The sequence below is a fragment of the Rhopalosiphum maidis genome, chromosome 3, assembly GCF_003676215.2.
Source record: "Rhopalosiphum maidis isolate BTI-1 chromosome 3, ASM367621v3, whole genome shotgun sequence".
NCBI classification, from domain to species: domain Eukaryota; kingdom Metazoa; phylum Arthropoda; class Insecta; order Hemiptera; family Aphididae; genus Rhopalosiphum; species Rhopalosiphum maidis.
In genome coordinates, this window is record NC_040879.1 from 66,442,486 (window position 1) to 66,457,597 (window position 15,112).

Sequence of the window (15,112 nt, forward strand, 5' to 3'; positions counted from 1 at the left end):
ACACCGCGGGCCGGACTCGGCAAGTATTTGTTATTGATATATCCCCTCCAAGCCACGGCTCTTCAAATAAATCGTGGATATCATTTGATAATATCGTTATCATTTTTATCAAATATTATTTTTGTATTCCGCATTTCCGTGATAGTACCGCAGGTGTAAAACACTAGATAGCGACCACCGACTTAATATATATATGTGTCTATTATTATTATAAGAATATACATATATATGTGATAGCGGCTAACAGTAATGTTGTATAACAATATCAAACTTTGAAGTCAGCTTGCTACTATTATAATATATGCGTGGAGGTGAATGTTTACGTTATTCTCTTTTCTCTTATCACAATACGACATGATTACTTGATGGTATTTACTATTTGATATTATCCAAGAACGAGTTACATTTTTATAATCTTTTTTTAATATCCTAGTACAATAATTGTTTTTGTATAAAACATTATTTTTTTTTTTTTTTTTTGTAAATATTGATATGTAATTAAAAATTATTATTGTTATTGTATTTTTTGAACTTATAATCACTATTTTTTTGTTTATGGTCGAATTATATTATTCAGTTCGGTTTGAAGTTCTGAAAAAAAATTAAAAAAATATGTAAAAAAGTGCTTAACAATTTGAGTAATATCTATTTAAACAGTTTTTACTTGGTATTTGTGCAGCAGTGTAGTTTAAGTTTGTTTGGTTTGAATGAGTCTTCGAGTAGTTGATGAACCTGTAAATGCGAACAAAATTATTGTTTGAATTAATAATTGCAAGCGATGATATCGACTTTGGTATGGGACATGGGTATAATGAGCATTACAACTTAAAAGCTCCTGATCGGCCATTTTATTTAGTTATTTAAGCTGTTGATAAATGCTATAAGACATTAAATAAACTGAAAAAATGTGTGCATTAGACTACGATATTTTTTTTAGAACTCTGAGTGAAATAGAAATTTCAAGGAAAATATCTACTTGTATAATTGATAAACGAAACCGTGTATAGATATTTAATCGAATTGCCGTGTCTCGGAATTACTAAGTACGCAAAATATGACAATACCTAACATACCCACCTACAATGAATATTATTATATACTTATTATATTTTTATTTATGTGTTTAATATTTTCTATATTTATTTAATATTATTGATAACGAGCCCATACGTATAATATAATATGGGTTTCTGTGTTGTTTTTTTTGTAAACGATACACGTTACCGTGACGGTAAATAACCAGTTGTCTGAAGGCTGAAACTATTTTACGCGGCGCGAGGAGTTATGACGATGACCTGGTGACGACGGTGGTGGTGATGTTGGTGCCGGTCTGGAAGGGGGAATAAGAGACGACAAACAACGTGTAAGCGATGGCTTATTATTTATTTAATATATATACCTAAATTTTTCATTTATCGGCAAGTAAAAACGATTCGAACCGCACAAACAATATTGCTATAGAATAAACACTCCAATTGGTAAATATTATATCACATTAAACAAAAGAAATACAAACCGTATATTCGAATTGATGTGTTAAGTTAAATATAAAATATTCAATGACAAATAGTACACACACACACACACACTTGCGCGCGATCTTGTATATGGGTACATTAATATATTGAATTTACGTATTTTAAATTATAATATTAGCAATCATTATAATAAATATATTATTATTTATTTATATTTATGATTTATAAATGTATAACATTATATTAAATTATTTAATTACTATATTATATAACGACGACACGTCGACACTAACCACCGTACGTGCTCTTAGCGCGTGTGAATGACTTTCAGATATTTTGTTCTTTGATCTTTGATAAATGATGTTATTTATGTACAATGTCGATACGACGATACCGATATTAATATTATATTATTAATATTTTCGGTCGCTTACGGAGTTACGGACGAGGACGACAGAAACATCCGATAATAATAGAAACATACCAGACGTACGACCGACGATATTTGATATTAAATTATGTTCAATATCATATCAATGCGACACACCACGCACGACAAAGTCTAGCCGTATAGGCACTACTGCACTAATAGGCAATCAGTTTCTGTAGTAGTAGCGTATGGCGTACCTATCCGTTTCCGGACAACGCGTACGTCGTAACTGATATAAGTACGTTGGCCCACTGGCAAGCGCGTGTATGCAATGTAATTAAATTGATTGTAAATCATAATAATACACAATCAAAGACGTGTATGTGCTATCATAGTAACTGCCATTGATTATAAACGCTAAATATTGCTCACTGGCCGTGTTTTCGGCGAACTATGAAATTGAAATATAATTGAAAATTTTATTATAAATTCAAATAACTTTTGTTTAAGATAAGGACCAACATTTTAGGGTAGGAAATATTCATTGTCAAAATGCAGCTAAAAATAAAATACCAAACTAAACTACCAAAATAATATTATATAAAAAAAAAACAAGTGTAAGAAATCAAAGTTATTTCTAATTTATATAGTAAAGTTATGACGAATAATTAATATATATAATTATAATATAATTTTTATCTAATTTAAGTAGTTCGTAATTTATTACATGAAATATTTTTGTAGACCTGTACCGCATATTTTGTATCGTATTAAAATTAAATCAAATGTACCTAATGAGTAATGACTATTCTTTATAGGCATATAATATGAACTATTATCGTGTCCGTAACATGTTCAACGCGCTACTGAATATTTAAATGTGTGTATTTTTTTTTTCGCTACACCGATTTCAATTACATGATATTATTTTAATACTTTATGACTCGACGTTTAAAAACGTATCGTCAATTAATTATCCGTTTTAACGAAAAAAAAAAATCAACCATACAAATAGTACTTTTTTTTGTATCTAGTTTATAAACACTGTTCCACAAATATTTCATTCGAATCCGTACGAATACGGTAGGCGCGGAAAAACGTGTTGTATACGAAACACGAAATCCGGTAACGGCTTTAACGCGCGTTTTACCGTTTGTATATTATGGGAATGGGAAACAAACGTAACAGAAATTTATTATTCTATTACCGATATATATATTTTTATTATCGTTTCCGTGTTGAATGTTTACGATCGGCGATCGGTGACACCGGTACGGGGCGGCGGTCGGCGGCGGTCGGCTGTCAAGTGACGGATAAAAACCTGTTTTCCCCGCGCACCGCACCAGAAAGTTGTCATCGGCTGCCGAAAAAAAAAAAAAAAAAAACATAGGAATTTATTTAATGTTCCTATTTCTTATCGCCATCTATCGGGAGTTTTATTTGACGACGACGGCGACAACAACTACTACAACACGGCCGGCCGACGAGCAATCTACCACCGGTCCGTGTTCCATATTATTATTATTTTGTAATCAATGGTGCTAAACATGAGCGTATCGGTCTTTTCAACGGGCCGTAGTGCTGCGACGCATCGGCGAGCGCATGTGCGCAGTGCGTACGCGCGCGCGCGCGCGCGATCTGGCACGCGTGCGTGTGCGCCGGGCGCGCGTGGTGTTTGTTCGGGCGCGCACGTCCGGGCAGCGCGCACATGACAATAATTTCTCGGAACGCGGTCGCCGTCAGCTGTTGTTTTTGTTGTTGTGGCGGTGGCGGTGGTGGCGGCGGTGATATTAGAGTGGGCAGTAGTGGCGGTGGTTCGGGGGCCGGTAACTTGTGGCAATCGCCTCGACACGTGTCGCGTACTCGTGTTGAACGCCGCCGTAGACGGTGTTATTACCCTATGGCGGCGTACTACGCCTTATGCGCGTCGACACCGCGCCGTATCGATCGCCGAGTACGTTAAGTTGTTGCGCGCGCCTGGCGATGATTGCTCTACGCCGTGCACGTCCGAATCGATAACACGACCGGATTTTATTCTACGATAATGTAATTTTATTATTGTACTGTTGCGATATAACAATTTCATCGCGCTGTATCATAGTAAAAATATATAAAACGATTTCGACAAGCTGTCGTGGTACGATAAAAACGGCACAAAAATTTATTATACCTAATGCTCTGTAGTAATAGAATAATAGAAATCTGCCATGGTATTAATATCATACAGACAATGTCTAATTAATCGATTGTTCTTGAATAGATTCCCTACTAGGCTTTGCGTACATCAAAGGCCAATGACAAAGTATTATGTATAAACACTATAAACTATAAAGCCTCGTTTACACGAAACTCGATAAATAGATAGGTAGGTATTGAAAAAATAACTGACGTGCACCGTGGCTCCGTCACATGTTGTTGGAATAAAACGAAAACCATAATAACTATAGTCTATAACTATTATTCGAATAGACGTACTAATAATTTTGAAGTAATTAATGGTTAAGTAACATGATTTACTCGGTATTGCCGGTATTGGCTTTCATTTATTTTGGTTTTAGAACATACAATATAACATGCATAATACATAATTATTATTGTTTACTCAAATACCATATAACACATTCAAAAACATTTTTTTTTGTTATAAATAATTTGTTTAATTTCGTCGGTAATTAAATGTTAAAATTGTTTAATTTGTAACACAAATTACAAATTATTTAATGGGGATTAATTAATGAACAATTATTATACTTGGAAATTTGAAACTATAATTACCTACATATTTGTACTGCTTTTTCAGCATATTACTTCTAATAATGATTATATTAGGAAAACAAAAAACAAAATAAAATTAGACGGAAAATTAGAATTTTAATTATAAATTAGGTACAACTGTGATCAGGGCGTATTTACGAGGGGGAAGGATATGGGGAATAGATTCCTTTTGGTCTTTTTTTTTACTGATAGGTATAATAATATCGTACTTATGTTACCGAAATATAGAATACAATTATTGAAAACGCTACACTTTATTATAATATTGAATATCAATCTATACCGTCTATGGTGATAATATAAACATATATCCAAATGCATAAATTGATATTTATGCATTTGGAAATATTATAGTTGTCGGTTGATGCCTGTAGTCAATACTGAATACACTTACTGCTAAATATGTATATGATTGAAAACAACTAACAATAATTGTTTACGATTTATTCGTATCGTAATTATAGTAAGATGTTGTCAATCGTCATTATTGACAATTATCATCCTGCTATTATCAATAATAAACGTTTGGTTGCTATTTCAAAACATAATTATATTGCAGGGCGAGGACATGTATATTATAGTGGCGTATCCAGAGGGGCATGGAGGCCATACCCCCCCCTCGTTGGTCGTAATCACTATTTTTTGTTTTAAAGATTTATATTTATTCGTATATATGAAAACATACTACAATATGTCATAAAAAAACACCAACAAAATTGCAACTCACAGATTGGTCAAAATAATTTTATACAATTGTTACTGTTGTTTTTATATACTTATACTTATAATTATAATTTGTAGACTAAAACACCCGTTTTTATTATTAAATTACTATTTATTATTATGTACATATATATTGACTTAATGACTGACTGAAAATATAAATAAATTATTTGTATTAAAAACATTAAATATTTGGTTTATTTTATTTTTTATTTTTGGTAGTAGGTAGTAACGGTAGTGTATTTGGTAAAATTTTAGACAGTATGTACTCCCTCTTTAAATAAAATTCTGGATACACCACTGGGCCACTGTGTGTTTATTAATAGGCATTCTGAACAATAAATTCCAATAATTAAATGGAATACAAATAATAATCAAACTTAAACACTAAAATACGAGTTTTTTTATAATTTATTATTATATTACTTTATTTTTAATCCAACATAATAATTAATAATTCACTCAGTAGTCACTATAGTCGCACACTTGCACAGAGCCTTGACAAACTACTAACTAGACATCTGCCTAGGGACCTAAGTTCCCGGCCAAGAACCAAAAAATAGTCTCCTTTTTATAATAGTTGTCTTGGGGCCCTGAGACCTTTAAGTTCGGCACTGGCTAGTGCTCTATTTTTACTGTTTTTGTCCTTCATATAAATTTGTATATTTATCAATACTACATACTGTATTCTTATGGTTTTCTCCGTTTTATAAAAATTTAATTATGAATAATAAATCTTCAAAACACAAAAATACAGTTTTATAATATATTTATATGTGTATTGTGTACTTACTGATATGTATATAAACTCTCAACATTTTTAAAAAATGGTGGTGATGGTAAGTGTACCCTTCCCCCTTCCGATTGAGAAAATTATATGTTTGCCAACGTTTATACCCCCCTTAGGACAAAATCCTAAATACGACACTGACTGATGATATTGGTAATTGGGTAAGACATTGTATAAAAGTATTTGGTATAAATATTGATTCATATTTTGTGCCTTTATTTCTAAGGATATTTTATTTATTATATAAGAAGGTAAGATGACATTATATATAACTATTAGTTAAATATTTTTCTATATTATCTAATACGCCTAATACGGTATGTTGAACTCATCTTTTTCCCAAAACATCAAATATTATGTTATGTCTTATGTAATAATTACCTATTGGCTATTATATAATATTATACCATATATATTATTGTTGTTAACTTATAAATCTATATATACTGACGTACAGTGGAGAAGTATAAATAACTCCAGTGGTGCAATTAGTTGGTTATGTTAGCAAAACTTTCGCCGTGGCTAAATCATCTCTAGATCCGCTTCTCCAATTATAATAGACTATGTGTCGACATCAATTGACAAAATAAAACATTTTATAAATTTAACAAACTTTGTATTGTTCACGTTTAGTTAGATTCCGGGTAGAAGGTATCTATGATTTATTTTATTGTAAAGTATAATTCACTTCAGAAAACAGGTAATAATGCCAGCAACCCACACACCGCTATAAACGCCTTCGCCAAAATGACACGCGTAACCATCCATTATCCATACAGGTGATTAGGTGAACACTTATAAATTATCATCATTCTTTACGATTAATCTTTTTGATTCCAGTGCGAATAAGTTGTTACAAGGAATCTATTTTTGTTAAATTTTCGAGCTTTAAAGGCAATACAATAACAAACATTTATTGACTTTTACCTGCAAAATAATTTGCTATGTTTGTAATGATAAGTAACGAATTTTTATTAAAATTTTAATTTCTAAGCATTTTTAAAATAACTGTGATTATGTATTTTAGTTTTCCATATTTTATAATTGCTGCACGATCAACTTATGAGAAACTTTTTTTAAGCTGTTCAATTAGAAAAAATCAAAAACAATCGTCAAATTCAAATGTTTAAAAATTTAGCTAAAAATAAGCTGTAAATTATATCAGCATGTGTGTTTAGAAAATGTTTTTATATCAATATATTTTATTGATAATTACTATAGTTTCCATTAATATTAATTTCTAATCACATAAAAAATAACATCAATTTAGCAGAAAACTATCGTATTATGTAATTAGTCCACTTTTTTTCTGATTTTTTATAGTCAAAGTACTTTGAAAATGTTATTGTGTATTGTATTGTAAAATTATAATTTAAATAATTGTGAATGTTTCAAGTTCTTACAATTCAATACCGACCGTTTTTAAGGAGCTAAATATAGGCAATATTCAAAATGCATGCATAAATGTCTGTGAAGTTGGTGATTATTAGTGTGTACAACTGTAGACTGTAGTGTAAAATAAATAGTAGAGCGCTAACCATGCACTTACGTGTTAATAATGCAAATATTAATTATTTGTATTATGTAGTGTGTAAAAGTATTAACCTTTTGTCAATGTTTTTAAAAAAAAATACTGTGACTGAGTTTTTGAAAACATTTTAATTGGTAATAAATATCTATAATACGAGTAGCTCAAAAAGATTCAAAATATATAAAACTTTTATCATCATAAATATAAAATGATAATATTGACAGTAAATTATTTGTTTACTTTAGGTTTTCCTGCTTTCCAGAATACTAACAAGATTAAATTTGTTACTAGAAACCACTCTCGAAGTTGAAATTCAAAGCATTTTTACTACTCCTTAGGGCTTAGATAGTTAGATTATGATAGATATAAGACCTTAAACCTCACTCTTAATAACATAAATAATTCCATTGATTATAAGTACTATTTATAAACAATGATAATTCCAATAGCCTTGCGCTAATCTTTTTTTTTTAATTTCAGTAAGAATAACTTATGAATTTTTCCTGGTATTAAATTGTCAAGCATATTATTAAAATAAAAAATGTAGGTAAGTAGGTACCGCTCTGCTGTATAGTATAAATATCAAACTATCAAAGTGATGTATGTGTTAAATTTGAATTCATATAATGTATCATTGTATATTTGTATACGAAAAGTGATACATCGATACTGCTCGAAATTAGTTTAGCAATGAGACAACGCTCAGCCTATGTCACTAAGTATATTTCATGACATATTTTTGACATAGGCGTAAATTTGCCTTGTTAGAAGGAGGGGGGCTAAAATTATAAACATAGAACATACCTCATACATATAAATTTTACAAATTTATTATAACATTTATTATATAAATACTTCAAAGTTATTTATTTAATGGCGTATAATACATAACTTTTTATTGTTGTCGTTATAAAATATTAACGTATAGCTCAATCATTTTAATTTTATTACAAATTTACAATACAAAATTCATACATATTTATAGTTTTTATGTTTACATAACACATACCTATCGGATATCCTGATTAGGAATTAAGTTTTACATTTTATAATTTTCTCTAATGAATAATCTTAAAATTCTTGAAAAAATTTAAAATATTTAGGGAGAAAAGCCCCTCTAAGTCCCCCAATGGCCAATTTACTCCTATAATTTTTGGTTTAATGATATTAAAATTAGAAAATTTACATATTTTCATGATATTGAATTTTGTTAAGATTTAAACATTTAAACTTCAACTACTTATCAAAAAATATTCTCTTTGTATTTTTCATATTTTTAATTATTAATTAAAAAAAATTATGAGTTACCGGATGTAAAATTTTCAAGCATATTTTCCCAATTTAAATTTTTTATTGGCATTCATAAAATGTTACTATACATAAAAAATAATAATACGAGTACTACTATACATAAAACACTCAGTGAAAATGTCAAATTTTTAAGGTCATTTGAAGTAGGTATATAATAAAATAAAGAAATCAATTTTGTCTAAAACTGTTTTAGCGTAAAAATCTCGGTTATCGCTTTTCTCAATTAAAAGGAGATTATTGGAAATTTTTTACTTTTAATTCCCCAAAACATAAATCTGCTACCAAAAACCTCCTACAAGTTTGAAAATCAATCCGCTTAGAATTAAAGTAAATCTACCTATAAAGTTTTTGTAATTGGTAAAGATACTAAAATTGTAATTTATGGTATACCTTGCAAATTTCCTCATAAGGTTTTATACACCAATTAAAAAATATTGAAAATACTTATTCACAATATTTAGGTGGTAAAAGTTAAAATTTTTACAAAATTCATCAAATTCGCTAAAATATGCAAATTATTTATCCATCACGTTTTTATTATTCATACTTACAGTTTGAATATTTAACAAAAGGTTTCTTAAAAGATATTTTTTGACTTCAATAAAATTAAGTGCAATTCCACAAATAGGTATTTTATATGAGCGCCTGAAGTTTAAATTTTGAGTAAATAAGATATCCACGTAAGAATTAACAATTTCAATTTTTTTTTTTTTTTTGTTATAATTAATAAGTAATACTTAATTGTAGTATTTTGAAACATTCTACACTTAGTTATCATTTTGTATATTCGATAAATTTAAATTCATTACAAGCTATTTATTGGTATCTATTTGAAATTTTAAGTTTTTTTTAAGTATTAAAAAACTTTATTTGGACCTGGTCAAAAGTTTGAAATTGAATAAATTATCCAACATAAATAGTTATATTTATAGAATTTTTAAAAAATAAATATTATATTGTATTATACAATATTAAACAAAACTTTTTATTCGAATTTAAGTTCAAATATCGACAACATTTGTTAAAATCACGAACATTTGTAAATTATTTAATACTTAAATAGTTAAATAATTATAAAATAATCGATTTGTGTAGCTAAGACTTAATAATTTAACAAGATGTTTGATATAATATTAGTTCTAATAATAACAATTTACTTATACATAGAACATAGACACATAGAGATATATACCTAAGTTAATAGACTGTATCCCTTCACTCTTCACCACATTTGTGAATGTTCGTTAACGATACAAATCTTAATGGAACGAATTTTCAAAATATGACTTTCAAACATCAAACATCAAGATTAATTAATATTAATATTACTGAAGTACTAATTTAACATGAATTATTGATTTTCCGAGAGAAGTAGGGTATTCTACTATTTATATATGAGTATATATTAAGTATAACACTATACTAACATTATGAGTTATGAGTTTACGATTATAGTAGGTAGTATACACTATACGCCAATACTGATTATTTATTCAACGCAAACATCTCTACAAAGCACTTACCCTTTATATTACAAAAATGTAATACATTCAATTGTCAAATCGATACAAAGAAAAACTCCCTATTACACCACTCTAAGTACAGTGTGTAAATTAAAAACATTTTTGTTAAAGTATTTATGTGCATATATTATAAATTATAACATAATCGGTAAGTAGCATTAAAAGATAATGTTCTATATAGTATATATGATTACTAGAGTCCGGATTTATATTCTGTTAAAACGTTTGAAATATTATATTTATATGCAGCTAAAATTGATGAAATATTCCCAAAAATATTCTGAAAAATATTGATAATATTAAATAATAAGTAAAAAAAAAAAATGCAATATGATTATTGATTATGAATTTATAATTTATTATTATTTATATTATTATATCTTATGTTACATAAACATAAAAAAAAATAATATATTTTTCCAAATTTTCCGGAGTAAAGTCAGTATGGCGGTCCGTGATTATTGTCATATATATACTGAATATCCTTTAATATATTCCAATATAACGGAAATATGCTAAGATATTCTATAATATGTACCATAAACTAAAATATTCTGAAAGTCAAAATATGCACTAATATGCAAAAAAAAACTTTTTTTGACAGAATCTACAGGTTATGAAATGCAAACATTTCTTACTCCCATCGAACAACATACGCTTGTTAAACATTGATTACATTTTTCATTATAATTTATATTTGTGTACATTATTGTCATTATTTAAAATTTATTTTTATATAAGTTATACTTTTGTATTTTTTATACTTGATAGAAAAACCACACAAAGTGCATTTTATACTAGAATTTTTGGCATTTTAAATTCATTTTTAAGATTTTTTAGTGCATTAGATTCACAGCTCTCTAGTATTAAGCTTTAGGCCCCGAATTTCCTAAGTTGGGATAGTTTGTTTGTTTATTGTTTACTTGTTCCCAGAGGAATCAGCCATTTATTATTAAATCGTACTAATGTACTATTACAACGCCCCAGGATTTTGGTGAGCCTTTCCTATACCTATAAATGGTTGTCATAAATTTAATAATAATACTAATCCAGATTTTTTTGTAACATGTTGTTAAAATGTTGTGTTGCTTAGCCTTTAAGCCGGTTCTATTTTGAATTGGTACTTTTACTGTCTTTCGGGAAACGCTGGACTCTACATTACCAGTACTAGCTACCATCATAGAATGTCATTTTCGTTTGTACACAGCCAACTATGTATTAAGATATTGGTTTCGCTATACATCACGAGTATGAGCATTACAATAATAATTAATACCAATAGTACCTAATATATTATATAGTGTTATGATCAAAATAATAAAATAAAAAAAAAAAAATGATAATTGATAAGCAAATAAATTAATGTGATAAGCACAGTATTTTTTAATCATGGTGATAAGTGATAACGTTTGTTGTTCTTACTGCATTTTGTTAGAAAATTTCGTGTCATAGGGAATAGAACGTGTATGAATTTAGTAGGTATTAATGTTGTCATGTTCTTATGAATTCGTTTTGATTTATATTAAATTAGAATATAGTTTATTAAAATACAATATTTAAATATGGATGTTGATGAACATTATACTCGTCGTTATCCACACAGTGTTGTTTGGACTCCGATACCATTTATAAGGTGAGTTTTCCTTTGATGATTTTTTCTTAAATGTCTTAGATCTATGTAGCATATATATATATTGTAACAATTTCTCTTTGTGACATTGTTTATGTATGAATGCATTGAAATGAAATATCTAATATTAATTTTTAGAAAAGTGTACATTTGTTGCACTCCATATTACTTTATAATATTAAGATTACAACTAAACAGGCTATTTTGTCATATCAGAATCGTACATAGTATAAATTATAGGTATTATAAATGATTAAAAAAAATAGAAACATATAACTGATAACCCTAAAAGTTTCATCAGTATGGTTAATGATTAGCAAAAAAATAAAAATAGGTGCTTAATATTTTATAATTAAACAAATATTTTTTAGTTAAAAAAATTCTAGCGAATTAAGTGGATTTAATTTAATTTGCTTACATTATTCATTGCTAACATTTTTAGCTGATTGGTTTAACCTATGACTAATATAACTTGTTAATATTATGATTTTCAATGGAAATATTGTCTGATCAATTTGTAGTTGGTTATTTCCATTCATTGGTCATATGGGAATTACTACATCTACTGGAGTAATACGAGATTTTTCTGGATCATTTTATGTTGCTGAAGATGATATGGCCTTTGGATACCCTACTAAGTACTGGCAGTTGGATATAGAAACTATAATTGGTGGTTCTAAAGCATGGGATAAAGCTGTTAATGAGGCATCCATTGAATATTTTAATAGAATGGTAATATTAAAACATTTATTTAATTTTAATATTATATAGATTTTTTATTCTTAATTTTGTCAAAATAATATAATGTTTGGTATATATAATTATAAATTGTATTTTATATCCTTATAATTTATTATTTAAGTTGTTAGTTTAAATTATTAATGATTGTTTATTTTAGCACAACCTTTTGTGTGATAACTGCCACTCTCATGTTGGCATGGCATTATCATTAATGAATTACAGTAAAAGCAAAAACTGGAATATGGTTAAATTAGCTTTGTACACTTTTATTTTTGGAAAATATGTGAGGTAAAATCAATATAATTAATCATTTATATTTACAAAATATAACAAATAATAATAATTTAAATAATTTGTATTTCTAGTTGCAATGCATGGTTTAAAACTTGGGGTCCATTTATCATTTTTGTGTTTGTATGTTTTGGACTTTATTCATATGGAAAGTATTTCTAAAATAGTGACTTTGTGAAGTAACTTTTTACATTTTTATAAGAGGTCATTAAACAATAAAATTGTATCATAAAGATCTCGTCAATAATATATTACATTTTTTGTATAATTTATATTTTATACAGTATGAAACAAAATAATGCATTTAAATATTTTTCTACTTTTTTAAATATTAAAAAATTATTTTAAGAATTAATCATTGTTTTATATATTAAATTTATAAAATGTGTAATCTATATGTTTGTATTTAACATTTATTATCACTATTTACTTTAACAAATTATTTTATGTATTATTCAAAATTGTAACATTACATTTAGATCAATGACATCATATTATATATATATATATATATATATATATATATATATATATGTATATTTATTGTTAATGATATTATTTATCTATCTGATCAAAAATATCTTATATCTTATTTTTTCTAAAATTATTTTGAATATTAGCACTTTTATTAGTTATTAATTATATTAACATAAATGCATATAAAACCAGATAACATACTTACAAAGGCAAATATATCAAATAGTACTTAATACCTATTTACAATTATCATGTTTTTACTCAATAATGGGATTACACAAATTATCCATAAATCTCTGGGTTTAGTTTACTAGGTTATTGATTTTATTTTTAACTTTTAATTAAATGTGCACACAGCTGTGTTAATTGTAAATATTTGTGAAAAATAAAAATTTGATAAAAAAAAAGGTTGAAAAATACATTTTTGTACTATATTGTGTTTATTTCTAATTTATTATTGTTATAAATTATAAGCTTAGATTGTAATATTTACTATTATACATCATATAATTAAAATCAAACAACAATTATAAAATGTTTTAAGTAATTTTTTTTTTCATTACTATTATTATTATTAGACAGGTATAATTACTAACAATTAATATGTATTATTTGTCAAACAGTATAACAGTATAATACAATTATTGTTTATTTTTATGTTGATAGATGATAATTATTCATATAGTATTTACATAACCTTTTAAAGAGTACTTAATTATATTTTAGTAATAATGAGTCAAAAGTGGGGAAAAATACAAAAAATCATAAAACAATCAGGTCAGGACACCTCTCACATGTATAAAAAAAATCTGGCAGAAATCCAGCACTGAAGCGTAGCCTCCAAAAAGTTTTTAATCTCTCTCTTTTTTAAATTATATTTATTTATTTTCATCATTTTTATTTAAGTTATTTTCAGCCTAATTATTGTAGACTAATAATGATATAAGAGTTCTATGAGATAATGACATATAGTCATATAGACCATATGTCCATATAGTAAACATATTAGAAATATAAAGCCTGAATGCATGGATCCATCTAAAACTAAATTGTCTGAGCATTTATCTAATTAAGTAATGTATCACCCATCCATACAAAATATATTTCTATTAATTAAGTGGATAAAAGTAACCAGTGGTATAAATTGCTCAAAATGTTTAGTAATAAAAACTTAGGTTTAATCAGATTATTTTTTTTTGTCAACACTCATTTTATGACTAGACAATCAAATTGTTATTTAGATCAACGCAGAGAACGATATGTAATTTTTTCTAAACCACCTCTCCTCATCAAATCTAATACTATTGCCTTTGTAGACTACACCACAAGATTCAATTCAAAGAAATCATGCATTTCAATATTATAAATACCGCTCGTACCAGATATAAATGATATTATGCTTGATTTGTGTTTTGACGGCACAGATATCTCCAACAGCGTTGTTTATTGTAGTTAATAATTCGCCATCACTT

At 27.4% G+C, this 15,112-nt stretch overlaps 1 protein-coding gene across 1 annotated transcript; it reads left to right on the forward strand.

Moving 5' to 3' along the window:
• The first annotated feature begins 11,930 nt into the window (after positions 1-11,930).
• Positions 11,931-13,459, forward strand: LOC113558538 (transmembrane protein 222-like). Its single transcript, XM_026964024.1, has 4 exons — positions 11,931-12,134; positions 12,653-12,863; positions 13,030-13,160; positions 13,238-13,459. The coding sequence occupies exons 1-4, from the start codon at positions 12,064-12,066 to the stop codon at positions 13,323-13,325; spliced, it is 501 nt and encodes a 166-aa protein (XP_026819825.1). The 5' UTR covers positions 11,931-12,063; the 3' UTR covers positions 13,326-13,459.
• The last annotated feature ends 1,653 nt before the right edge of the window (positions 13,460-15,112 follow it).

Coding starts and splice junctions, on each gene's coding strand:
- LOC113558538 (XM_026964024.1), top strand. CDS start 12,064: ATGGATGTTGATGAACATTATACTCGTCGTTATCCACACAGTGTTGTT. Junction 12,864..13,029: donor TTGAATATTTTAATAGAATG/GTAATATTAAAA, acceptor TGTTTATTTTAG/CACAACCTTTTGTGTGATAA. Junction 13,161..13,237: donor ATTTTTGGAAAATATGTGAG/GTAAAATCAATA, acceptor TTGTATTTCTAG/TTGCAATGCATGGTTTAAAA.